Raw genomic sequence first — 26419 nt, 5'->3', positions numbered from 1 at the left:
TTCTTTTATAGACTCATGGCAGAGCCTGCTCAGAGCCTGGCAAAAACCTTCACTTGATTTTTATATCATTACCTCCTCATTAACAATTCTTGCCCTTAATTAATCTAAGGTTCCCTATAAATGGGTGATATAACCACAAAAACCTAAGCAAAGAAACAAAATACTGAAATTCACATTTACTTTAGCTTGACTGAAACATGAACTTGAGCAGTTACAAAGGAAAGGGGTTTTACTCTCTGATCTCCTGAAACATCTCAGTAAAACTAGGTCCCAAACCAAGACAGGCAACTGAAGCACAAACCCAAACACATTCCTTCTTCTTTTACTAAAAGAGATTAGTACAACTTTTATCTCTAACCATTCTCCACAAACTGTACCTTTTTTATAACCATCAAGGGCTTTTTCCAACTCCTTCTGTTTAGTTTTGTCTGGAGTAGCAGCAGTGACATTGGCTTCGAGCTCCTTGATTTGGTTTTTGAGATAAATTTCTTGTTCAGAATAACCCTGCAGAGAACACAAAACTGGGCTGGAATCTTGTCCTTGGAAACTCCTGGCCACCAGCCAGGCCTGTGTGGGGCTGGGAAGTGCTCAGGGATTCTCACCTTGATGCTGGCTGTGTATTTCTCTGAGATGTTCTTCATTTCCTGAATGTCCTGCTCCAGTTTCCCGATGTCTTCCTCCAGCTGGGATTTCTCCTGCTGACGCTGTGCAGCTCTCTGGCAGTCCCTCTGCAGCTGGGATTCCATTTTGCAGATCTACACAGAGTGAGAGGATTATTTACTGGTGTCACCACGACAGAACCAAGCCAGGGCTCATCCCTGTGCTCAACATCTCTTAAAACACAGGAGGAAGTGCAGTGAAAACTCAGCCTGGGGAGTCTGAGTGCTGGGAACACCAGCTCTGCCAGTGAGAAACAACTGGAGCAGCTCCAGATTAAAACCTAAATGGAATTCAGAAGGAAAAGCAAATTGTATCCTGCTCTGCCAAAATGGTGTCTGAGCTATCAAATGGAGCACTGAGACACTGAATTCAAGAATGGGCTGGGAACAAACACAGAATTCCAGAATCCCTGAGGCTGGAAAAGCCCTCCAGGACCACAGAGTCCAGCCTGTGCCTGGTCACCACCTTGTCCCCAGCCCTGAGTGCCACCTCCAGGCCTTCCTTGGACACCCCCAGGGATGGAGACTCCAAAGCTCCCTGGGCAGCCCCTCCAGTGACAACCCTTTTATCCTGCTGCACTTGGATGCATTATAACCTCTGCTAACACTGGGAATTCTGGCTTTGTAACTCTTTGTAACTCAGATCACTCCTGCTCACACTGAACTGCCCAAAGGAAGGAATTCTGCAGGAATTCCATTTCCATGATGTACTCACCTCTTCTTCTGAGACATCTATCACAACTGAGGAGCCCATTCTGCCCTTCATGACTTTTCCTCCCCCACCAGTCATGGTTCCTACAGAAAAAGGGATGAGAAGAGGTCAGAGAACTCCTTGGGCTTCAATCTCACCCAGAGAGTGCTTCCAGTGGAGCTCCACTGGGGCTGCAGTACCTGACACCTCGATGATTTGTCCTTTCAGGGTTACCACTCTCCACCTTTTCTCCTTTTGGAATGCTATTCTGGTGGCTTCATCCAGGGTTTTGGCCACCAGAGTGTCCCTGAGAGCAAAGTAGAAGGCCTGGCGAAATTTGGGGTCCTCCACCTTCACCAGGTCAAAGAGCCTAGGGATATTCTCAGGAGTTGGGATTTTGTGCATTTTGTTTTCCCACACAGCCATCTACATCCACAAAGGAAACCAAGGGATCAATCTTTGGGATAAATGTTGAGGTCATTCTGTTATTCTATTAATGTAATTAGACTGCAATTAACAGTAAAATGCTTTGTTTTCCCAAAGGTGGGACTCACCTTGTCCAGGGCTATAAAGGTGGCAACTCCAATGTCTCCAGCCTTCAGGAAGTTCACACAGTCCTGGGCAGTGTCAATGGTGTCCACAAGGATGTGATCCAAGGCTGCACAGCACGAGGAAATGGCCACGTCGTACTTGTCATCGATGGCTCCCAGGTCTCCCTGAGGATGGGGGGACAAGGAGCAAACACTGCTTAGGTGCCACCTGAGCTGCTCTTTGAGTTCTGGCCCAGGAAATCCATAAATGCACTTTTTAAAATCTGAATAAACTGTTTTTTTTGAAGCAGAGATAATTATCCTTGGGCAAAAAACTGCAGAATATAAAACCAGCACTTCTACAATTACACTGACGTGCAACAGGAATAAAAAACTCAGCTCTGAATTTTCAGAACTTTAAACCAACATTGCTTGGAAAGAAGTGAAAAATGTTTGATTTTACAGCAAGTCCACAAGATTTACAGCTCTGCTCTCCAAATCTCTAATGCCAGGGAGGTGAGGCATCCCTCTCCAAATCCCTGATGCCAGGGAGGTGAGGCATCCCTGAGTCCCTGATGCCAGGGAAGTGAGGCATCCCTGAATCCCTGATGCCAGGGAGGTGAGGCATCCCACACTTCATCACAGGAACACCACTCAGCCCCTCTGAAATTCAACACTAAAATTGTAACACCCTTCTAAAACTTACCAGCCTTCCATAGATCCCAGGAATATTTCCACATTTCTTCTGCTGGAGCAGAGCCTCGAGCACTTTCCCTCTGCTCCGACTTTGTGCCAAAGAACTTTTGGCTTCTTCGACTTTCTGGCGCAGGTTTAGCACGTGATCCTTGCTCCCGGATTCCTCCTTTTTCAGGTTCTCCAGAGCACTCTCTTTCTGGGGGTTCAAAGAGATTGGCTCAGCCTCCCAAAACCTACTGGATTCAGGGAGTCTTCAAAGCATGGTTTTGTTCTTTGGGGAATGATTGAGGAGCAAGAAATGAAATTCAAGGAATGGTTTGGGTTGGGAGGGACATTCAAGCTGCCCCAGTGCCAGGGCAGAGACACCTCCCCACTGTCCCAGGCTGCTCCAATCCCAATGTCCAACCTGGACACTGCCAGGGATCCAGGGCCTGTGCCAGGGCCTGAAGAAGGCTCAGGAATGCAGCCATGTCTCAGTGTGAAATTAAATCTATCCCCTTGCAGGGATATGTAGGATTTCATTTAAGTCAACATTGGTTTAACAAAGTAAGTTTGAAATCCAGTATTTGCTCCACCAGCAAATTGAATATTAGAAAATAGCTTTTCAATGTTGTTTTAGAGGAGATGGGTCATGGCTTATTTTCACCACAGTGGCCTTTGCTTTGTGTGTGACCCAAAATGAAATGGCAAAGGCAAGGCTCACCTCCCTGTGTGACCAAAAATGAAATGGCCAAGGCAAGGCTCACCTCCCTGTGTGACCCAAAATGAAATGGGAAAGGCAAGGCTCACCTCCCTGTGTGACCCAAAATGAAATGGGAAAGGCAAGGTTCACCTCCCTGTGTGACCCAAAATGAAATGGGAAAGGCAAGGTTCACCTCCCTGTGTGACCCAAAATGAAATGGCAGAGGCAAGGCTCACCTCCCTGAGCTGCTGCTCAGCCTGGGGTAATTTGACAGCAATGTCCTTGATGGAAGCTTTCCTCTCCTTCAGGGTGTTGGAGGTGCTGTCCAGGGCCTCCTGGGCCTCGCTGAGGCGAGCCACAGCAGAGTTGTACTTGCTGAGGTACAGCTCCAGCTCTGACCGGGTCAGCTCCATGTTGGAGCGGGCCTCGGTCACCTCCTTGCTGAACTCCAGCAGCTCCTTCTCCTTGGCCTGCAGAGACACCAGGGACAGCTCAGCCCCTCAGCTGGCACAGGAACAGCAAATGGAATCTGCTTTTCCAGCCCTGGCACCAGGAAACACTTCTGCTCTCAGGGACAGGCAGCACTGCTTCATTAATGAACATTAATGGCTGGGAATTTAACAAGGCTTTTCCTAACTGTGAAAACTTCAGGAGTTATCACAGAACATTTCCACACAAGCTCTGTATTGCTTTCTCAAAGGTGGGAGCTCAAACTGAGCTCAAATCCATGGAGAATCCACCTTTTCAAGGCCATAAAATAACTGCAAATTTACAGGATAAATTTCCAGCCTCCAGGTACTGTACATCACCACCAACAATAACTAAATGTTAAAGTAGCTTTCCATTAATTCAGAGTGTGGGAAAGGCTGGGAACAGACCATTCCAGAATATATTTATTTATTCAAGCAACACCATTGGCTTAAATGTTTTGGTGGCAGAAAATCAGAGTGCATTATTTATATTAAATCTATGAACTAATTGAAGATTAATTTCCCAACGAGGCTCCTCTGAACTACCACAAGGAACAGTGGAACTGTCAATAAATGGCATTTTACAAGTGCCTGGTGCTGGTTTCCTTTAGAAGAGTCAAGTGACAGCAGGTGGGTAATTCCTGCCTGTCCAAACCTCTTTTTCCTTCTGGATTCCCTTGGTCTCCTCCTGCAGGCTGGCCAGGACCTGCCTGAGCTTGGCCTCCTCCTTGTCCTTGGCCTTGGCCAGCTGCTCCCTCTTGGCCGTGGCGTCCTCGATGGCTTTGGTGCTGCTGGAGGGGACGGTCCTCAGCTGCTCCACCTGCACAGGAAAGGACTCTGAGCTCCTCTCCCACTGGGACAGCAGCTCCTGAACCCCTCCTCCATCCAAAGGCATCCCAATGGGTGACACAGATCCAAGAATTAACTCCATTCCTGGAGTGATCAGCAAATAAAACCTCAGGCTGATTAATTGACTTAAATATCTGATTACAACAATTCCAACCCCATTTTTCCACCTTCTCTGTGCCTTTCCCACTTTCTCCCACTGTCCCTTGCACTTTTCCAAGCCAATCCAGCTGATCCATCTCCCACCTTTTCCTTGTCCTTTTGAAGCTGCTTCTCCAGTTTTTTAGCCTTGCTCTTGGCATGTTTGAGATTCTCCCTCACTTTCACATCCTGCAAATCCAGCTGAGTGAATTTTTCTTTGTTTTCCTCTATGAACTTTGTAATTTTATTGAATTTCCTGAAGGAAAAAAGAAAAAAAAAAAGAATTATTTCCTTTAGTTTAAAAATAAGGCTTATTCAGCTTGGTTTAGTTAATCAAGATGAAGAATTTAAACTAAGATTACTCAGGTTTTGTGGTTAACAACATCCAATATTCACTATATTCCCAGTATTTTCCCTGGGAAAATGATGTCCTGTCAGAAAAAGATCAACTACTCAAGCAATATTAAATGTATTTTCATAAATTTTCACTTTTTTTTTCTTGACAGAACTGATTAATCCCGATCTCTCCCCAGTAATTCCCCAAGACTGAGCAGGTCAATATTGCAGCTGGATTGGGGATCAGCACCCAGGCAAAGCAATTTTAAGAAACACTATTTTTGCATAAATGATTAATGAGGAAACCAGGGAAAAATTCCTAAATCCATGTCCCTAAGCAATAGGGCTGTAAATCTAAAAAGCATTTACTAATTCTTTTTTTGTACAGTCACTATAAAGAAATATTTAAAATCCATTACAAAGATCAGACATTTTCTTATTGTAATTGTGAATCTTACCCAGAACCAAATCAAACCAGTGTGAATTTGCTTTAATTTATTTTTGTGCATTTAGCTTATTTTTGTGCATTTGTTTAAATGCTTCTTTGTGTAATTAGATGTACCAGAAGTGACTCTGCTCATCAGATAATTTAATTTTTTGGAGGGAAACTTGTAAAACATGGTATTACACATCCCTGAAGTACTCACTTCTCAAGTTCTTTCAAAGCTTTATTCTTGGATTTTGTTTCCTCTGCAAGTTTACTGCTTTTCTCATTAACACTTTTAGTCTCTTCATTAATTTTCTCCTTCTGCATTTCCAGGTCATTTATTCGTTTCTTTAGGTCATAGCTAGGAAAAAAAAAACAACAATAAATCCTCACTTTGCTCCATCCTCACAATGAATCTTTAGTTCCAGTTCTCAGTGTAACATCAGGATTATGTAAAGTATCAAAAAATAACAATAATTTGGAGTTAGAAATGGAAAATATTTCGAATTAGAGATACTGAAGCAAGGTTTAACAGCAGCCCCACCACATTAGAGCCAAACCTGAGAATTACTTACATGTAATATTGACAGAGCTGATTCTTTTCCTTAAATATTTGGTTTTCCAAGCGAAGGAACTCTATGGCTTTATTCTTGTCCTCTTCCAAGGCATCTTTTTCTCTCTCCACCATTTTAACTCGATTTAGCTGGAGAAAACAGAGGGGCAGAGCTGAGGCAGGGCCAGCACTACAGGAGGAAACCACGAGGAGAAAACTCCAAACCCTTCTAGCACATGAATCCTCTGGAAAAATGTATCAGGAATTACCTCTGCAAGGCAATTTTATGGTGATTTCCTTTCTCTCACCCTTCTGACTGGGCATTTTAAATCTAATTCCTACAACTCCAGGTGTTGTTTACCTTTAAAACAAGTCTGCCACAGGATTTACCATAGACACATCGAGGAAAATGAACTTTGATTTTATTTACAGCTTTTTTAGCCCTTTTAATACTCAATGCACCAATAAAATGTTGCAAAAGCAGGTTGGGCAGCAGGAATTGTGCAGTTGGAATTCTCCACAGGGCTGGTGTGGGTTTGTCTGAAAGCTTTCTCTAGTTCTGGTTACATTGCATTACATACATTTCATTGTAGTCATTTTAATACATGACAGCTAATCACTACCTTTACTATCACCTATAGCCAATCACAACTACTCACATTGCCTTATTCATGTTACTATTTTCCAATCACAAAAAGTTAGCATGTTACAAGCTAGAAGTTGTTTCTCAGTTTTCTTGAAGTGGAAAATTTTGAGATCTTTTTTCTACTTGCATCATGGCATTTTTGTTTGTCTGTGAAAATCTTTTTGCTTGGTAAAAACATCTTCTATTTGAGGTGGATTTATCCATTGCTCAGTCATTCCAACTCACTTGCTCTTTCCCTTCTTAGTTACCCAGTAACATTGCCTCAGCAATTCTTTCTTCTGTATCAGAACTTGTTATCATTTCTGTTCTTTCTTTAGAGTTGTGTTGGGTTGATGTGGCCAGAAATGTGAATTCTGTCCCCACCTGTTAAACCAGTGGGGCAGTGCCCCTGATCTCCTGGCACACATTATCTGCTCATGGGCCATCTTTAAACCAGCTGGGCAATCATCTTTATCTTCCCACAGCCCATCCTCCCTCCAGGAGATATCTCCTGTTCATGGCCACTGAGTCCCAGGGCATGACTGATAAAATTCCATCATCCCACTGGGAGATGCTCCAGCCAGGGGAGGAGCCAAGCCTTTCCTACCCAGATAAAAACTGAGATTTGGGACACCAAGGGACCTTCTTTGCACTGGATTCCAGAGGAAAACCAGACCTTTGCACATCATCCCTGGAGCTTCAGAGGAAACTGCACCTTCTCCAGGAGCACTGCTCCAGCTGAACCACATCTGCCCCTGCAGGAGGATGCAGCCACCATTGAATGGGACTGTGCCAACACCCTGACTGACTGACGGGTGTCAGCTTGGATTCTGACTCTGGCAGGGCTGGGATTGTTCTGTGTAATACTGCATTGCTATTTTAATGTTCCTAGTAAAGAACTGTTATTCCTAATTCCCATCTCTTTGCCTGAGAGCCCCTTCATTTCAAAATCATAATGATTTGGATGGAGGGGGTTTACATTCTCCATTTCAAAGAGAAGGTTCTACCTTTATTGGCAGACACCTGTCCTTCAAACCAGGACACTTTAGAATCCACATTTAAAGATCTATTATAGACAGACAGCTGTGAGACTTTGCTGCCAGTCCTGTCTGCACTGACCTTCTCCCCCCGGCGCTCGTTCAGCAGCTCCACCCTGCGGCACAGGCTCTGGATGGGCTCCTTGAGCCGCGCCGAGCCGATCAAATCCTCCAGATATTCCAACATCCCCTCGTCGTGCTCCGTCTGCCCCTTGGGCTTCATCATGGAAATCTGCTCCACCTCCCCCTTGGGAAACAAAAGTTGAGTGGTTCTTTTCTTAATAGTTTTTTTTTCCCCCTAGGATAGGGAAAATACTCTGAAAAATAAAAATCTATGGAATGAGTATGAGACGTTGTTAAAAAAAATAATAAAATAAGGCAGCAATCAAAATTATTCAAACTGGAATAGCACAGAATCATTAAGGTAGGAAAAGATCTCCAAGATCAAGTCCAACCTTCACTTTTATTGGGGAAAACAAAGATCAGAATGAAGAGGCATTTCCTCTCCCAGGAGATGTGGAGCCACCCTGCAGGTCTGACTGTTCCTTTGTTCTCTAAAGATTCAAAATGGGTTTCCCCAAAAAAAGAAGAGAATAAAACAGGCCCTTGGCAAGTCCCTAAAGGTCTCTTTAGAAACAAAGTCCATAAGATCCTGGCTGATAGATGAACTGGAACTGTAATTCATTTAATTGAGGCTTCCTTGGTGGAAAAAGAAAAGGATCCTTTAGGTATGAGGGTCCCTCTGTGTAATTTCCCTTCACGTACCACATAAATTTTAAGTGATTTAGGTGGTATTAAAAATAATCTTAATTTTCAAAAATAAGATTTAGAAAGGATTAAACAAGAGACAGTGACAAGGACAGTTTGTGTTACTGCTGCAGGTCTGACAAGACAAAAAACCCCAACCCAATCTTATTTTTACTTCTTGCACATCTCAAAAAGCAAACAATCAGTTTGTGAAGAACTCTGCTGGATTGTGTAAAACCCCAATTAGCCATTTGCTGCCTTGGCACAGAAGTGTGGGTTCTCTCCCCAAAACTGCCTGTCAGCTCTTGGGGGAGGAACTCTGCAAGCTCTTCAGTGATTCTGGGATTGTCAGAAATCTTTTTCCTCCTTGCAAAAAAGCATTTCCTCTGTTTACATCCACAGGAAAACAATGACAGGAAAGATTTAACTCAATGCTGCTCAGGACTGAGAGGTTTCTACTCTGGGTTTACAGTGTTCAGTGCTGGAAATCACAAACCAACCTTGGGTTTAACAGGGAAAAATGGAATTATGGACAAGCAAGGAATGAATCCAATTTTTATTATTTGGCTAAAGATAGTTAACCACCTCTAAGAAAGATGATGATGCAGCTGTGGGCTTTCTCTGTAGCTCAGTAATGTGAGTTCTTGAATTATTTTTTATTTTTACCCTCAATAAATATATTTATAATTATTGATTAAATAATAAAGAGTATTAAGTATTAAATAATATTTATACTATTTATTAAGTTAATATATAAGAAAAATCTGTTTAGTTCAGCTCAGATTCAAGAAACAAAAATGCTTCCAGAAAAAAATGAAAAGAAAGGCTTCCAGAAAAAAATTAAAGGTTTCCTTTAATTGATAAAGAAGAGTGAAAAGGTTCTACCTGCTCCTCTTGAAAATTCACAGAGCTAACAGATTTTACAACTGCTAAAACTCAATTTCAGTGTTTCCTAGTTAATTACCAGTGCTCATTCTTTACTCCACTGTTTGAGTTATGAATTTCAAAGCCCCAAAGCTGCTTGCTCTTTGTGAATGCTGAAATGCCCCGAGGTTGTGAAAGTGAAACCAAGGCAGGGCAGGCAGCCATTTCTTGAGCAGGGAGGGAAGGAAGGAGCTGGGGCAGCTCCTCACAGCTGGCACCCCCAGCTTTGCCAGGGCTGCCACCAGCACCCTTGGAATTCTGCAATTCCTTCCCTCAGCTGTCTTCCTGTGGCTCAGGGATCCAGGACAGGGAGCAATGTGTGAAATAAAAAGGAAATGCAGGCTCTGCTCAGACAAACAAAATGGATGTCAACACCCAGGCATGGCGGTGCCAACAAGGAACCAAACATCCACACAGAGGAAGAAAAGAATTCCTGGAAAAAAGCAGCCTTGGATCTGTCCTGGAGCAGCTCCAGGGTGACTGAACTGTGACCTGCCAGTGCCTGAAGGAGCTGCAGGAAACGTGGAGAGACAAGGGCTGGAGGGTCAGCACACAGGGAAGGGCTTTAGCTGCAGGATGGAGGATCCAGATTGGATTTTGGGAAGGAGCCTCCCTGGCAGGGTGGGCAGGCCCTGGCACAGGTGCCCAGAGAGGCTGTGACTGCCCCTGGATCCCTGGGATAGCAAAGGGGTCCCTGCCCTGGCAGGGGTGACATTTAATCCCAAACCATCCTGGGATTCCACATTTCCATACCCACCAAGCCCTTTGGGCTCTAAATGGAACTACAAACCCAATTCCAGCCCCTGCAGCATGGGGATCCATCCACATTGGATCCACTGGGATGCAGATTCAGAGCTGGAAGTGGCCACCTTCAGCTCTAGACCATGGCACACATCCCAGCACCAGGTAACAGAATTCCTCAGGGATCTTAGCAGGAATCCTACACCACCCTCACCTGGGGAAACATCTCCAGCAATCAGCTGAGCCCTGGGGCTGTAAAATCAGGCAAGAGCCCCTCTCAGCTGGAAGTGGCTTTTCTGGAAAAAAGCATGAGGAATAAAATCCTGCTATTTGGAACCTGGGTTTCTTTGCACAGCTGAATAATTCACAGCTGTGATGTTTAAGATACTTCCTCAATTTAAGAATTGAATTTTCTGTTGTACCTAAGTAAAGAGGAAAAGTTTAAAAAGCAGTTTCAGGACTGGCAAACAGCAGCAGCATGTTCTAGCACTGGTTTAAAATTCTGAATTTGCCCACAACCAGTTTTCTCTAAAAGCAGGAAAACAGCTGATCCTCTCAGGCAGCTCTAACCTGAGTTTATCCAGTATTTTTGGCACATATGGATTAGAATTTTAAACAAGGTTATCTAACTGCCTGATAAGGGGAGGCTTGACCCATTCATGAGGCTTTCCCTGCAACTGTGGTCTAGAAACAAGATCCTACAGAGGTAAATCCCACCTGCCTTCCCTTTGGGACTGGGTCTCATTGCCCAGAGCTGTGGGGTGTGAATGGCACAAAGTGCTGATCCCAGCAGGGACAGGATCCAGCCCCACTGCTGTAACTGGGACTGTGGGGCACTGGGATAGTGCTGAATGGGATCCAGCCACCACATTCCATCCTAAAATTCTGCTGTGGAAGAGACAGGCATGGCAAAATTACTGACAGCAACCTAAGGACTCTTCATGAAGAGCTAACAACACTTTTTGGGTTGGGAGGGGCCTTAAGGGACACTTTTCACTATCCCAGGGGGTCCTGGACACTTCCAGCTTCTCTGGGAATTCCATCCCAGCCAAGAATTCCTTCTCAAAATCTTATCCATCCCAGTCCTGGGGCAGGATGAGCTGTTTCTGGAGAAACCAGGAAGATGTTTGCTTTTATTGACTATTGCTTCCTCTTTGCATCCTGAATATTTGGGATAAAGCTTTGGGAAGGCAGCACCTTGAACACCCTGAGTTTTGTCTGAACTGTCACTGCAGCACTGCAGCATTCCCAGAGTTCTGGGTCAATGTCCCACTGAAAAATTATGGCACCAAGGAGGTAAAACCACTTTCCTAGGATTTTGGATTCTCAATTTTTCCTGTCTTAAGCTCAGTTTTAAAAAGCTGAGAATCCTGGGAGAGCTTGGAATTGAGTAGCTGGGAATGCACTGTGCTGTGGGCAGGAGCTGAGGAAGTTTGGGTGGTTTTTGAGGGGAATTTTGTGGTGCAGTTGTGGTGATTTAGGTTTGGGGGTTTTTTTAGGGAAGCTTTCCATCACTACTCAGAGGTAGAGAAATGTGACATCTGACTGAAGTGAAAGTCACAGTTGTGCTCAGGGGAAATGACTAGAGAAAATCTTTCCTGGAAAATGCACTGTGGGTCAGGAAAACCTTCCCTGGTTGGGGACAGGTCAAAATATAGAAATTTGTTTCAAAATCCCATTAAACTTCCAGAAAATTTTATGTATGACAACTGTGACTATGATACTTGGTATTTTTAAGCATATTTGGTATATTTAAGACAGATTTTAAAAATTCAGGACATTATTTTAGTAGCTTCACTGTAGCAGCAGCAGATTTTTATAATAGAAAAGCTTTTAAGGCTTTTAAAACCCCCATAAAAAATTTTCTTAATGAGACCCAAATCTTTGAGTCTCAGCAAGTTTTTCTGTCATCCAACCATAACACCTGTTCCAGCACAATTCCAATTATCCTGTAACTTATTATTTAATAATAATGCCTTAATATTCTTACTTCTCAATATGTACAATTTGCTTTCTAAATTGAGTGATTACATTAATTAGTTTGCAATTTTATGGTATTACATGAATGAAATGGAATTCATATCTGAAAGCAGTGATTAGGACATAATTGAATTTATCAAGCATCACGAGATTAAGGGATATTTGTGATTAAATAGTACTATAAATGCATGGCTAATTAAAATTTAATATAAGCAGTGCTTGCAGTTGTAACAACCATTTTAACTATTTGTCCAAATGTAAAAAACCCATCTTAATTCAAATTATACCCCAATTTCAATTATTTTCTGAACTTTTTACCATGAAATTTGAGACAAAAGTGACCCAGCACAGGGCAAACTCCTCTTAATAAAACTCAAGCTATATTTGACTCTGTTTTCCAATAAAACTCAAGCTATATTTTCCTCTCTTTTTCAGAGCACAGCAATGTTTCAATTCTCTCAAACACTGAAGCAAATGGAAATAAACAGATTTTACAAAAAGCTTCTCCAGGAGCTGAAAACTCCTCAGCATCACAAGGAGCAAAGCCAGAGTGACAAAGGATTTTTTCCAAGGAAAAATCACATTATAACATCTGTAATGTTTAGTATAAAGCTGGTTTTTCAAAAAGAAAATGCAAGATTAATTCCTGCTTTTCCTTTGGTTCTTTACCCCCCTCCTGCACACAGTAGAAGCAGCACTATTACAAAGTTACTGCTCCTAAATTCAGCTTTTGGCTCATTCAGCTCCAATCCCACCTGGCTGACACAACCTGGAACTGCAAAAAGCAAAAGCCAAGGAGGAGGAAAATTTAAAGGAAAAGTTGCCTGGGTGTTGAGGAATTTTATTTTCATTTCCTGGCTGGTTTGTGCCATTAATTTCTTGATAACAAGGCAGCAGAAGTGCATTTTTCTCTGCAAAAAGTCTTTAGGCAGCAAAATGAGATAAGTGTCTCCCTTTCCCTGTCTGCAGCTTCCACTGATTTCCCCTCTCTCCCAGATCTCAATTTTTAAATTTTTCTTTAAATTTTTCTTTTATGTGCTCACATTTGGCTTTGAGGTTTTTCCCCACCACTTTACCACAATGGTAGTTCTCATTTTTAAGCAGGAGTACAGTAAAGAATGGCAAAAAAAAAGTCCTAAATTTCTGTATCTTCTAGTCATTTATTTAATCCCATCTCACAAAGCTTTGCCCATGAATTCCAATTTTGCATCCATGGATTTGGGAATATGAATGGAGAGAGCCAATATTCCCATAAACTCATTATTCTCCTGCTATAACACAGCTCTGGCAAGTTAGAACAGATTGTTTTGGGATTTTTTCCTGTAGTTCCATGTTATTGTTGCTATTATTTAATACTTGCAGTCCTATCTCATTTTTACCCTTCAATTTTACCACATGGTGAATATACAGGAGGAGAAAAAAAGCACCAGAAACTCTTCCTTTCCAGGAAAAGCCAGTGGGAAATAAAATCAAATAAAAAAATAAATGTATAAAAATCTACAATGTCACCACTGGCCAGAGATGAGGAAAATCTCACATTGAACCTTTTAACAACTTTTAGTTGTTAGCACAAAACTACAATTCTGGAATTAAGTTTAGAAGTTTTAAGGACATTCCTGTGTTTAATGTAAGAGCACAAAATGAGTGCAAATCCAGAGTCACTCTGGAATTTAAGTCAGAATTGGCAAACCCAACCTGCCATGGTTGATTTGTTATTGGTGTGTTCTAAAGAAATTATTGAATTATCACTCATTTTCTCCTCCCATTTTTCCATGTTTTTCTACAGAACAATCCTCTCTTTACCCCCAATGGTGGCAGCACAGATTATTTTTTTTTTATAATTCCATTTAAAATCCCATTGATAGCCTCAGCTCCAATGTCCCATCAGGAGCACAGACCTCAACAATTGGGAATTTCTGCTTTATCTCAAAGGAGAAGAAAATCTGGCCCTCATTTCCTCCCCACTCCCCTGGAAGTGACTCCCACATTGTTTCCACACAGGAGCAGGTGAAAAACCTGACAGAATTTCCTTCCTGGCAACCTCCTCTTGCCACAGGATAAAACTGAGCTCCCATCAGTTCCAAACCACACCAAATCAAATCCCTGCAGTTGTTTAGATTACAGAATATTTTAATTAAGCTTATCAAATATATTCAAGTGAAATACCACTGTAATTAGGACAAATTTGACTTAGAGCAGTTCTAATTTGTTTGTAAGATCCTAAAATAAATTCAGATCAATTTCCAAGTTTGCTGCCATGAATGCAGAATGAATTCTGCAATATTTCTGTACCTGGGCAGCTCCACTTGGCTTTCCCACCTTTTTTGGGGACTCTGCTTCTCACCTTCCCCATCCCAGAGGTGGCCACAGATCCCAAAAATTCCCTCCCCTGCCATTCCTGCAGGAATTTTTTCATCATTCCTTAGAGGAAAGCAGGCTGAGATTTTTTTTTTAAACTTTTCAGGAGTCACTGCAGAGAACAGCACAAATACTTGCTCTGACTTTGTCAGCCTGGCCAGAGCAGGGTTCCAAGGCTTTCAGTGAAAGCTAAATTATTTGATTTGTTGTTCTTTACACCTCTCCAAGTTCCTGGAAGGTGTAGAAGACAGAAAAGCAGCAGCAAGGTGCCAGATTTTCCCCCCAAATTCTCTTTTTTTAAGTGACAAGATGCACTTTTTCCTGTTTCAGGCTGTGGCAAGCTCATTGAAAATGCAACAGATTTGTGATAATCTTAAATAGTAATTATTATAATAATGCAAAATAATTGTCTGTTCCTGAACACTAAAAGCACAGAGCAATTTATTAAAAACATGCACTATGGAGTGTTGGAGTTAAGGATCCCAGAAGTGACAAACTCCTCCTGTTCTGTGCTGGCAACATCCCATTGAAACCAGATTTATTTCAATTTGCAAGCTCAGGCACAGAATTTGTAATTTTTCTAGAATTACTCAATTACTCTCACATTTTCTATTTTCCCACAGGTGGTTTTTCTTTTTTTGTGATTCTATTCACAGAAGTCAGCAGCAGTTTGATTTGAATATTTTCAGTTTGGCATCAGCAGAAATACCTAAATCAAAACTCAGCTTTCAAATTTTAGCCTGAAAAGCACCAAAATCAGCAGAAAACCACTGCAAAATAGGGGGTGAAAGGGGGAAAAGGAAGCAAAAAAACTGAAGCAGTCTTCTAAAAAGCAAGTATTTTCCATTGAGTAATAGCAATTATGTGAGCAAGATAAAATCAAAGCTCTAGAGGTGTTGTTACTGCATGTAGGACATGTTCTCCTACAACATTTTCTTCAGTACTGACAGCAAATATTGTCACACACCCAAACCAGCATTTGATAATCCTGAATTCATATTTTTCCCCAAAATCTAGAGCACAAATGAAATATTTTAATTACACCCTATTGATATAGTGAAAAATCAGAGCTGCATAACTTATTTAAAATAAGAATTATTTAGTTAAACTCAGTTTAATTAAACTTTTAGTTTTGCTGTTAAAAATGAGTAAAAGCCAAATAAACCTGTTACTTATCCCTTTAATTTTAAATAATTTGGAAAACATTTTTGGGGGGGAAATGCAATCCTTGTGGTAAAAATCTACAGCCTTAGATGATTTTATTTCCTTCTAACTATAAATTTTAGGATTTGGGGGTTGAAGTTCTGCTGTCATTCTGTGGAAAATATTGCTACAATTCCCAAGTGGAAATACTGAATTTTGGGCAGCCAGATCAGTGGATTTCAATTTTAAAAGGCAAAGAGAAAGGCCCTGCCCACAGTCAGAAAGGCTAAAAAAAAAAAAAGTAGAAAAATCTCAGTGCAGTTTCTGAGACAAAGCCTGGTAGGATGAAATAAAAAATTATGGTGGGAAAAACTCTGATTTATGGTTAATATTTGCTCTACTTCCCCTTATTTCCCTTTGTAGGGTGAAAAAGTTGAAATTCCAGCTTTCAGGAAAAAAAAAGGGGTGCTCCCCTCATTGAAACAATTTGTGGGAGAAAAAAACCAAATCCCATTTGGGAGGAGGGGAATATAAAGTAAATTAAGATATCAATATTCTTTTCCAAATCTCCCCTCCCCTGCTCCCAGTGTTCTTTAACTCTGAGCTTTTGGTTCCTCTGCCCCAGCATTCCCACCCTGCTTCATCTTTCACTTTACATTTCTCCCTTCTGGAAATTTTAGCAAAATGAGATTTCAGAACAATTATATTTTTTAAAAAAAAGGATGTATTTGCTCCAAGTTGTTTTCCTAGAGGTGCTTCTTGCTCCATCTTGAAGCAGAAAACAGAGGAATAAAGTATTGGAGGAAATAATTAATTACATGGAGACTTGCAAGCAGAGATATCCTCTTTTTGTGGGTGTAGCTGTAAAAAAAGGACTGCACAGAAAGCCTGGAGGAAGTGAAGCAAGCACAGCCACCCAGCAACAAGTTTTTTAAATATTTTGGGTTTTTTAGAGGGGAACTGGAAGCTCCTTTGACAGAACCAGGCCTAAAATAAACTGTTTTAACATTTCAGACCTTGGGAAGCTCCCACTCATCTCTGATTTCTAGGCCAGAGTAGATTTGGGACTTATTAGTAATTACAGGCAATGGCAGAAACAGTTATTTAGTTGAATTAATATTTAAATACTTGTAGCACAATTTACATTTTAATTGGCTGGCAGATAGCAAAATTCTCTTTATTTAAAAACTAGAAAATAAATTAATACTGTTCCCTTCAGCCTGACTTTAAAACAGCAAACAGATGCAAGCAAGCCTGAGCATCTGAAGGTCAAACATGAATATAAATGATATTATAGTGATAAATTGTGATTATTTTTACAGTATGGACTGTAAACTGTAATTTCTGGAGCTGGTAAACAAGTGTAAACAACAAACACAATTCAGGGGATTTTTCTTGCACTTATTTTATGCACAGTTCATTTTCCCACACATTTCTCAGTAAAACCATGTCTCTGTGAGAGCTGCAGACAGCAGTAGATTAAACAATTCAACAATTCACATTTCAGTTCATATTGATGGAGTTCAGATACAAGCAGCCCCAGTTGCTGAGTCTCTGCCACGCTGAAGCAGCACAAGAATATTGGGGTTGAAGGATTCTTTTACACTCCAATATTTACGTGCTGCTAGGGCGGAACAAGCACAGTTCCCTCCTGGAAAAAGGGACAGCAGGAACCCCAGATCCTGCAGGCAGGAGCACAGTTCCCTCCTGGAAAAAAGGACTTCAGGATCCCAAACTCCTGCAGTCAGGAGCACAGCTCCTGCCTGGAAAAAGGAACAGCAAGATTCCCCAAATCCTGCAGTCAGGAGCACAATTCCCTCCTGGAAAAAAAAAGACCTCAGGATCCCAAACTCCTGAGGCAGAAGCACAATTCCCTCCTGGAAAAAGGGACATCAGAATCCCCAAATCCTGTAGCCAGGAACATAATTCCCCCTTGGAATAAGGGACATCAGGATCCCCAAATGCTACAGTCAGAGGCACAATTTCCTCCTGGAAAAAGGGACAGCAGGAACCCCAGATCCTGCAACCAGGAGCACAACTCCCTCCTGAAAAAAAGGGACAGCAGGATCCTGCAATCAAGAACACAACTCCCTCCTAGAAAAAGGGAGCTCAGGATAACAATTCCCTCCTGGAAAAAAAGGACCTCAGGATCCCCAACTGCTTCTGAGCCTTCAATTCCTACAGCAGCAAATAATGATTCGCACCTTGAGCAGAGCATGCAAACCATGATGTGCTGCTACAGCACTTCAAGGCCTCCCAGGCACTATTTCAAACCTGCATTTTTTTAGGGTTTTAACTGGAAATACAGCTTTTAATTCTGTTTTATTCAACACCAACCTGTAAAATTAAGAACCTGTTATGATCCAGATCAATGCCATGGCTTCGGAGAAGCATCCCAACATCTCTGAATGTCTTTTTCTTGCCATTGATGTAGTAGGTAGAGGAATTGTCTCTATAGGCAGTTCTAGAGACATAGAATTTGCTGTCAGGAATGACTTCATAATCATCTCCTTCCTGCTTTGAGGAAACACAAAGCCAGAGAAACAATCACTGTAGCTGTGGATTTAACTCCTATTTCACAATTAAGCAGCTAAGTTTCATCATGAGATGTTTTTATCATGGACTCTGAGTTGTGGAAGTGGGAGCTGTCTTAAAACTGCATCTCTCAAAAAAAAAAAAAAATTAAAAAAATTAAAAAAAAAGAAGAAAAATAAAAAATGCTTTGGGAAGTGGACAAAAGGTGCCCTGAATTGTGTTCACCTGATGCTTTGCCAGCTCTCAGAGCAGCTGCTGCTCTGGAAGTGCTGCCTGGATTCCCTGAGCAATGCCCCAGCTGCAGAGCTCTCTGCATTTCCAGCTCCTCCAGAGCTGCTCTCAGCTCACAGCTCCAAAGAGAAACTGCACAAGATAAAACAGCCAAACATTAAAGATGTGACAAATGTGACATCAGCAGCTTCAAAAGGGAGCTTCCATTTACCTCCAGAGCAGCAGCCAAAATAAAGCTGGTGCCAGGCTTTAAGAAGTTAAAACTCACCCAGATTAACCCCAAATTGCTGCCTGGTTTTAAATCAAACTCAGCTTCTGGGTGTTAACACAAAGTAAAACAAAAAAATTTAAAAAAAATTAAATAGATTAATTTTTAATCAGGTTATTATAAACATTAAAAGAAAAATATAAAAATGTCTTTTCAAACAGTTCCTAAAAAAGGCTTCAAATGCTGTCACTTTATTCACACCATTTTTGCAATTTCAATGTACACTTCAACTTTTTTAGTTGACCCTAAATTTAAAATTTGGGATGTGTGCATGAAAAAGAAATTTAAATTAAGAGAAATAAATTCTTTGTATCACAATTGTAATAAATCAACAAAAAATGTGCTGAAGTTTTTACAATAAACAAAGCAGCAAGCAAAAGAAATATTTTTTAATTTGCCAACACTTTCTATTTCATTCAAACAAAATATCAGCTTCAAAAAATTTTAGTGGCAAAATGTGGGGTCCAGAATTTTTGCTGAAAAATCTGTTACAAAATTGCAGCCCTGATTACAGTACATAAAGTGTAAATAAGTTTTAGATTCATTAGATATTTTTCTAAATTTAGATAACCTAAAATAATTTCTAATTGGTTTGAAAAGTTTTGCTTAAATAGGCTTTATTTCTTAATACATATATTTGTGTTCTGTATTTCAGAAAATCTAATATGTCCAAACATAGACTTATAAATTTTTATTAAATTATTTTTATTGCAGAAATAAATTTCTTTACTTGAGGTAAACAAGATTACAAACTAAAACGAGTTTTTCTTAAAATGATGATTAAAATATTCTAAATTGTTTTCAAACAGCAATCTACCACATATTAGTCCTGCAGCAAATAAAAGAATCCTTACTAAGATTCTAAGAGCTGCACTACTCAACAGAGGATTTTTCAAGTTAATTAACACTGATGGTTTAGATCCCAAAGGTAAACTAATCATGCTATGAAGTTTTCCCCAGCTCCAACGAAAACAAGCAAATATTAAAAAGTTTTTCAGCTCCTTAAAGGAAAAAAAAAAAAAAAAAGCCACCTGGAATCCCACATACCTTGTCAATGATCTTTTGGAAGTGAACTTCCACAGAGCAGCTCTGGATGTCCTGGTGCTCGTCAGAATTGTGGATCAGCACCGAGAGTTTTTTGGATCGGATTTTTTGGGCTCGATAGCCAAAGACAAAAAGCAGGGAATCAATGATATTGGATTTGCCACTGCCATTGGGCCCGATAATACACGAGAAACGCTGCACAGAGAAGGGGAAAAGTCATCTTCAAAGGGAAAGAAATCCTGCCCAGTCTCCATCACCCAGCTAAAGCACTGTTACTCCCCGTGCGTGCAAGGGGCTGAGAGCTGAGCCTCTGCTGCCAAAGGTAAAAGTGAATCAAAGCCCCAGCTCAGCTCAGCTGTCCCAGCCCTGCACCTCGCAGCCTTCACAAGCAAAGTTTCATGCTCAGCCACGTAAGTCTCTTGTGGGCACTAAAAAATATTCTCTTTCTTCAAACACAGCCCTAAAAGTTCTGCAGCAAACGAAATCAAGAGAAAAGAGAGTTTTTCTAAGCTGTGCTGACAAATTAAAATTGCACAGCATTGGAAAGTTGCACTTAACTGTTTTCTCTACTTAATTTAGAATATTACTGTCAAAATACTTCTAAACCTTAAATATTTTTTTCAATTATTTTGAGGTCAGCTTAGATGAAAATGCAGAAAGGAATAGTAGCACCCAGTGAAGTCTTACCTTCAGTTCAAAACTATTGAAGGAAAAAGAAAGATACCTTGTGAAAAGGTCCCAGAGTTTGCTCCCCTGCATAGGATTTGAAGTTCTGGTTTACAATGTGAGTGATCATGAGCCGAGGAGCACCAGGTTCACTGGCCATTGCTGGAGGTGGGGGAGGAGGGATGCTACCCAAAATCTCTTCTAAACTTCGATTATCCACCACCTCATCTGAGGCTGCTAAAACCCATCCAAATAAAAAAGAAAGAGGAAAAAAAACAAAACAAAAAAGCCAAAAAACAACTGTAAGCTCTCAATGATTTGACACCTTTTAAAATGTTGAACCAAAAAAGCAAACATCACTTCTGTCTGAACCAAACTACATTTTGGCCTGCAATTATTAATATGAGCTGAGTGGAATTAAAATTCTTCTTTCCACAAACAAAATGTTTTTTAAGAGCTACTAAAGATGTCCCATCGCTGGGTTTGTTCTTTCATTATGTAATTCTTATTCCAGCACACTTTAACAGGCCCCCTGCAATTCCAACAGCTCCAACCATCACAATAAATCTGCAAATCTGAAGCAGGCAAAGCCTTCCTAATGAATAAGTGCAAAGCCACATTTCAGAGTCACTGTGCAAGATTTGGGGATCTCTGCACGAGGCTCTGAAAGCTGCAATGACAGCACGGCTGCTCTGCAAAGACAGGAAGTTTGTTACGAAAACAAACTGGCCCCCTGGATATCAGCAGGGCAGCTTTTCCCCAGGCACCAGCAGCTCCTTCTTCCAACCAATTTCAATGTATTCATCTGTTGGTAAAATACCTGCCTGTAACAACTGCACATCTGGCTCCCCTAAAAAGTTACACAGCTGCTGGTTTTGCAGGTTTTTTTTTCTGCAAAAGCTCAACTCGAGGAACTCAAGAAAAGACACTGCTTCATGAAAAAGAAAGTCAAATCATTTTAAGAGTTAAGTAAATAAACTTGACATTTATTCCATTCCAAGAAATCCCATACCATTGGCTGCCTATAAATTTGAAAAATCCTGCTGTTGTACCACAATCTTAAGTACAATGTCCCAGATCAGAGCTCCGAAATAAGCTTTATTAGCAGCAAGTCTCCAAACTGCTTTTGCACTTGCACTGGGCCAAACCCTTTAACTCTTTGCAAGCTCTTTTGACCATTTGAAAAGCAGTTTTCAATTGCCAGGGGTTTCAAGGTTGCTTTGTAAAAGGGAAAAGAGCAAATCCCATCAGGAGGAGCTGGGAAATTCAAGTTGCTGCTAAGGAGGCTCAGTCAGCACCACAGAGGCAGCCTGGACCTACCTTGGGGAGGTTCTTTGTCAGGCTCCCTGGTGCCTTCGTTTTCCTCTTCCACCTCCATGGAGGGCTCCTCCAAGGGCTTCCTGCCCTTCCCACGGGCTGCACGGGAGGTTTTGGTGCTCTTGCCTGGCACGGTCCCTGCTGGCTGCTCCCCTTCCATTCCAAGCAATCAAACAAGCGAAGGGCTCTATCTCCTTTGCTAACACAAACAAGAGAACCCTGTGATCCCAGCACCGAGCTCCAGCCCTGCAAGGAATTCACCTTACACCTCTGCCCAGATGCTCGACTCATTTAGAAACATAAGACTGGAGGTATTTAAAAGACAAAAATACAATATATCGAGGTCAGCTTCATAATGATATATTTTAAGATACATCACCCCCGAAACGAGAGGCTGAGCCTAATCTGTATTAGCAGCATGGATCTACCTGCTGCCAGATCGTGGGGACACGTTCAGGGCAGTGACTTTGCCCCCTGAAAGCCACCGTGGTGCTGGGGGCAAAAGAGTTAAAGACACATTGAATAACAAACCCATGTCTACTCTCCTGGAAGAACTCGTTATATTTCAGACTTGACACTCGTTTTACTTTCAATAATCCGTGCTAAATATTTGTAGGGATATAGAGAGATTGATAAACAGATAGAGAAACAAAAGCCCTACGTGACCACAGCAAAGACTTGACTCTTAAATAATTTAAATCAACGCACTCTGCTCACAAAATACAACACAACCCCTCCTGCCAGCACTCAACATTTCAGAGAGAAAGCAAAAAAACCGAAATACCTTCATCTAGCTGGGATGGTAAAGTGATCTGAGCAAGGACGAGCATTACAAAAGCCATCAGCTGGCACTTGAGCACAGCTCCCCAAACGGGTGAAGCACCCGATGGGAAGAAAAGACGAGTGAGGAGCAAAACCCTCCCCAAAAGAGTTGAAATCGCAGCAAGTGGCGAAGTGAGCTCGCAGAAAAACAGACATGAGAAAGTTTACTTCTCACAAGATAAAAAACTGACGTGGTTAGAAAGTCATCTTACAATTGGTGCCAATCATTTGACGTTTTCAGACCTACCCCCAACCCACACTCTCATGAGAGTCCTTCATTTGGGACAATGGGGGAGGGGGAAATGAGACACAGAACTCATTTTCAGGCAATTTCAGTCTATGCCCCCGTTCAGAACTGCTCCGCAATGGCTGTCGCGGACAATTACAGCCTCTCAAAGCACATTTATTTAATTTTTTTTTCCTAAACTGCTCCATTCCAACAGAATTGTGCAATATAAACCTATTTACCTTCGCAACCCTTCCCCCCCTCGGATACTTCACCAGAATGAACAAGCCGAACTACTTGACCTCAGCTTTTAAATCGCGATAAATCAGCTGCCACATAGTCTCTAACAAATTTAACAAATTCGTGCCCAGCCCCTCCCCCGAGCCAGCTCCAAGGTGTTTGGTAAAAGCATCTCTCCTGCCAAGCGCTGTTTTCCTTACGGGGCGGCGAAAAAAGAACCGGAGACGGACAGAAAAACTTCCTTGTTAACAGCCGATTAAATCTGATAGCGACAAGCCCTGTCAGTGACAAATGTGGGACTCTCTTAAAGCCTGAGGAGCCAGACTGCACCCTTGTTACGCTCTTTCCAAGTCACAGAATCCCAGAATATTCCAACTTGGAAAGGACCCACGGGGATCATCGAGTCCAGCTCTTTTAAGCGAATAGCCAATCGTTAAAGGCTTTCTTGGGATTTTTCTCTCATCCTTCAAGCACCAAAGCAGCAGGAAGAGCCGGGGTTAGAAGGGTCCGTGCTCTAAGCAGATTAAAATCGGGTCTTTCCGCGTCTCTGAACTTGCCCGTCCTCCTGCGAGCCGCGGTGCCCGGGGGTCCCTAAGGGCACAGCGGGGCCTTTGGGCTGCACTGCCCGGCTGGGACCCGCTGCTCAGAGCCCTGAGCCGACAGCAGCCGGGACCGGAGCCCTCGGGGGGACCCTCAGCGGGGCAGCCCGGCCCGGGGAGAGGCGCTGCCGCCGCTTCTGTCCCTCCGGACGAGGAGGGAAGTGGGAAAATAAAGCGCGGGGCAGAACCCGCCGCTCCCTCAGCGCCTCCTGCCATGCCCTCAGCACCCCCCGCCGTCCCCTCAGCGCCTTCCCTTCAACACCCCTTGTCTCCCCCTCAGCACCTTCCCCTCAAAAGTCATTATCACCACCTCATCATCACTTGTCTCCCCTTAAATCTCCCAGCATCTCTTTTTTTTTCCCCTTATCATCACCACCCCCTGAGGAGGGCACCTCCTCCGCCGCCAAGCCCCCCAGCCCACCGCCCTGAGGCGAGCCACCATCGCTCCCCCCCGCCGAGCTCGTACCTGCTCGTCCCGGCGGCTCCGTGCCCCAGCAAGGCGGTAGCAGCGCGGGCAGCTCCGGCTGCTGTAGAAGCTCGGCCGCTTCCACACTCGAAAATGGCGCCGAAACAGCGAACTCGAACCGAAATTCGTTAGAAAAGCGCGGGGCAGGCTGGGACGGGAGGGGCCGGGCCCGCGGGTTTGAACGGCACCGCCGCCCCCGCCCGCCATCTTGTGTTCGTTATAGCAGGGAGGGGAAAGCGCCCAGAAACCCGCCGGGAGCGGCTTTTTCTGGGGAGAGACGGAGGGATGGGCGACATTAGGGCGTGAGGGCAACGCGGTAACACAGCCCGGTGGCCGTGCTGGCGGAGAAAGGGGTTGATTTTAATTTTAGAAGTAGGTCAGTGGGCGGCGCTAGGTTGCTGAGCGACGCGCGCCGGTTGAAAAATAATTTTTAAAAATTATTAAAAAAAAATTTATGAGTGAAAAAAATTTTAAAAAATGGCGACAGCGCGGCGATTTTGAAGCGGGTTTAATTAATTAACGGGCGGCGCCGTGGCACCTTGGGGGGGCCGGGGGGGACGCGTGAGGTGGCGGAGGAGGAGGATGAGGAGGATGCGGTCTCGCGAGAAGTCGCCATAGAGACGGCGCCGCTTGGCGGTGCGGGGGGAGCGGGTGCTGCCGCTCCTGAGGCGACGGGAGCGGGAGAGAGATCATCCCGGGATCCGCTGGGAGCGAGATCTGCCGGGAGCGGGATCATCCTGGGATCCGCCGGCGGGATCGTGCTGGGTTCCCCTAGGAGCGGGCTCCGGTGGGAGCGGGCTCCGGCCGCCGCTCTGCGCGCTCCCTCCCGCTGGCCGCGCAGGTAAAGCCGCCCTGAGGAGGCGGCGGCCGCTCCCTCCCCTCAGCTGAGTCACCCCGCGGTGGGCGAGAGGCTCGGGAGCCGTGACCCCCGGCTGGGCGTGGGACGGGCGGATGGAGGGGAGGGAGAGCTCCGGGGGACAGCTGAGGGCAGCGCTGCTGGCCCTCAGGAGGAGTTGGATGATCCGCTTCTTGGAAAGCTGGAAGCGGAAGGAAAATCGGGTGTTGGCGAGCGGGCCGTGGTGGCCGAGGCTGCCCTGAGGGTTTGGTGTCTCCTTCTCCGTGCCCTCCATTCCGCTGGCTGCTTTTCCTTTTCAACATTCCCCTCATCCTGCTGTGGCATTGCTTCCCGTTGCCTCCATCCCTTCCCGTTGCCTTCCCTGTCCCTCCGGCTGTTTTCCGTCCCCATCCGTCCCCTGCCATTCCTTCCCTGCTCCCCCATCCCTCTCCTGCTCCCTCTCCTCCGCCGTCCCTGATCCCCATCTCCAGCCCAGCCGCTCCGGATGGGAATGGAGGAGGCGTGAGGCACTCTGGCTTTTCCAATCGCCATAATTCCTGGCTGTAATTCCTATTTATTGCCACATCTCTCCTAAAATTCCAGCGGAGCCGCTGCTGGATTCCTTGCGGTGCAGGGAATACGTCGGCTGGTAGTGATGGATGTACCTGTGGATGGCCCGGGGTGGGTGTTCAGCCTTTTAACGGCACACACAGCGATTAAAATGCATTAAAAATGATAATAAATTTCTGGGCTTTGAAAGAAAATACCAAGTTTTTCTTTCCTGGCTCTGTGTCATCACGAGAGATCTCCAGTGCTTCAAGCTCTGATGTTTCAGGCTTGATCTTAAAGGTCTTTTCCAACTTAATTATTCAAGATTCACCATTCACCATCAGTGAATGTTATATAGTTATGAAACAGTTATTCACCATTCAGCATCATTTTTTCTTCAAGTTGTCCATATTCAGTTGGGTAATGTGAAAACAGAATTCTCTTCAAACTCTAAAACTTTAAATTTCTTGATGCTTATTGTTCCCTACTAGTGATGTAATGCTACTTCAGAACTTCTAGTGTTTCCTTTTTAATTTTGTCTGCTTGTATATGTATATATATTATGTTAATTATATATACTTATATATGTATTTGTTTTCTTTTATTACAGTTATAACACATGGTTTTAATGCTCCATCTGAACAACTGAGATGAGATTGAAGACTTCCCTTTTAAAGGAGCCCAAACATATCCTTTGTCACAGAAAAACACCATGGAACATCATGTTCCTTCTGAATAGACACTTCCAGAAAATATTTTTTTTATTCTTGAAGTTACAATAAAATATTAGTAAATTGCAGATGGTTTTTTTTCCTGCTTTTCCTTTGTTTCTCTTGTCATTGAATGCAGCCTTCAAGGACAATGTTTTAAGAGCTATTGAGCACTTAAATGTGATGTGGTGTAAATAAACCAACACTTGTATTTTGCACTAAGACCCTTCATTAACCCAAAATTTTAACCATGTTTTGGTAACTTTACATCATGATAAGAATTTTATTTTTACATGAAAATTTGTTTTATTTTTGGCTGAGTTTT

General features: G+C 43.0%; 1 protein-coding gene across 6 annotated transcripts in view; it reads right to left on the bottom strand.

The window, feature by feature from the left end:
- SMC4 (structural maintenance of chromosomes 4) overlaps window positions 1-24838 on the bottom strand; it is a 29498-nt gene extending 4660 nt beyond the window's left edge. Inside the window, exons 1-17 of one of the 6 annotated variants that reach the window (XM_056498247.1) lie at window positions 24001-24143; window positions 21651-21846; window positions 20389-20564; window positions 19668-19859; window positions 17924-18100; window positions 7776-7940; window positions 6054-6181; window positions 5699-5839; window positions 4821-4971; window positions 4384-4548; window positions 3495-3728; window positions 2587-2772; window positions 1905-2066; window positions 1551-1776; window positions 1375-1454; window positions 603-755; window positions 378-504 (exon numbers count right to left, since the gene is read on the bottom strand). In XM_056498247.1, the coding sequence (XP_056354222.1) occupies window positions 378-504; window positions 603-755; window positions 1375-1454; window positions 1551-1776; window positions 1905-2066; window positions 2587-2772; window positions 3495-3728; window positions 4384-4548; window positions 4821-4971; window positions 5699-5839; window positions 6054-6181; window positions 7776-7940; window positions 17924-18100; window positions 19668-19859; window positions 20389-20564; window positions 21651-21807 (2620 nt within the window). In that variant the 5' untranslated portion in view covers window positions 21808-21846; window positions 24001-24143. Of the gene's footprint in view, window positions 1-377; window positions 505-602; window positions 756-1374; window positions 1455-1550; window positions 1777-1904; window positions 2067-2586; window positions 2773-3494; window positions 3729-4383; window positions 4549-4820; window positions 4972-5698; window positions 5840-6053; window positions 6182-7775; window positions 7941-17923; window positions 18101-19667; window positions 19860-20388; window positions 20568-21650; window positions 21847-22431; window positions 22588-24000; window positions 24144-24590 lie in introns of those variants that run through there. The other 5 variants (XM_056498244.1, XM_056498249.1, XM_056498248.1 and 2 more) reach the window with 5 other exon arrangements.
- Window positions 24839-26419: the final 1581 nt, after the last annotated feature.

The sequence above is a fragment of the Oenanthe melanoleuca genome, chromosome 9 (assembly GCF_029582105.1).
Source record: "Oenanthe melanoleuca isolate GR-GAL-2019-014 chromosome 9, OMel1.0, whole genome shotgun sequence".
NCBI lineage: Eukaryota > Metazoa > Chordata > Aves > Passeriformes > Muscicapidae > Oenanthe > Oenanthe melanoleuca.
Note: the sequence above shows the minus strand (reverse complement) of the source record. Positions and strands in the feature narration are given on the sequence as shown.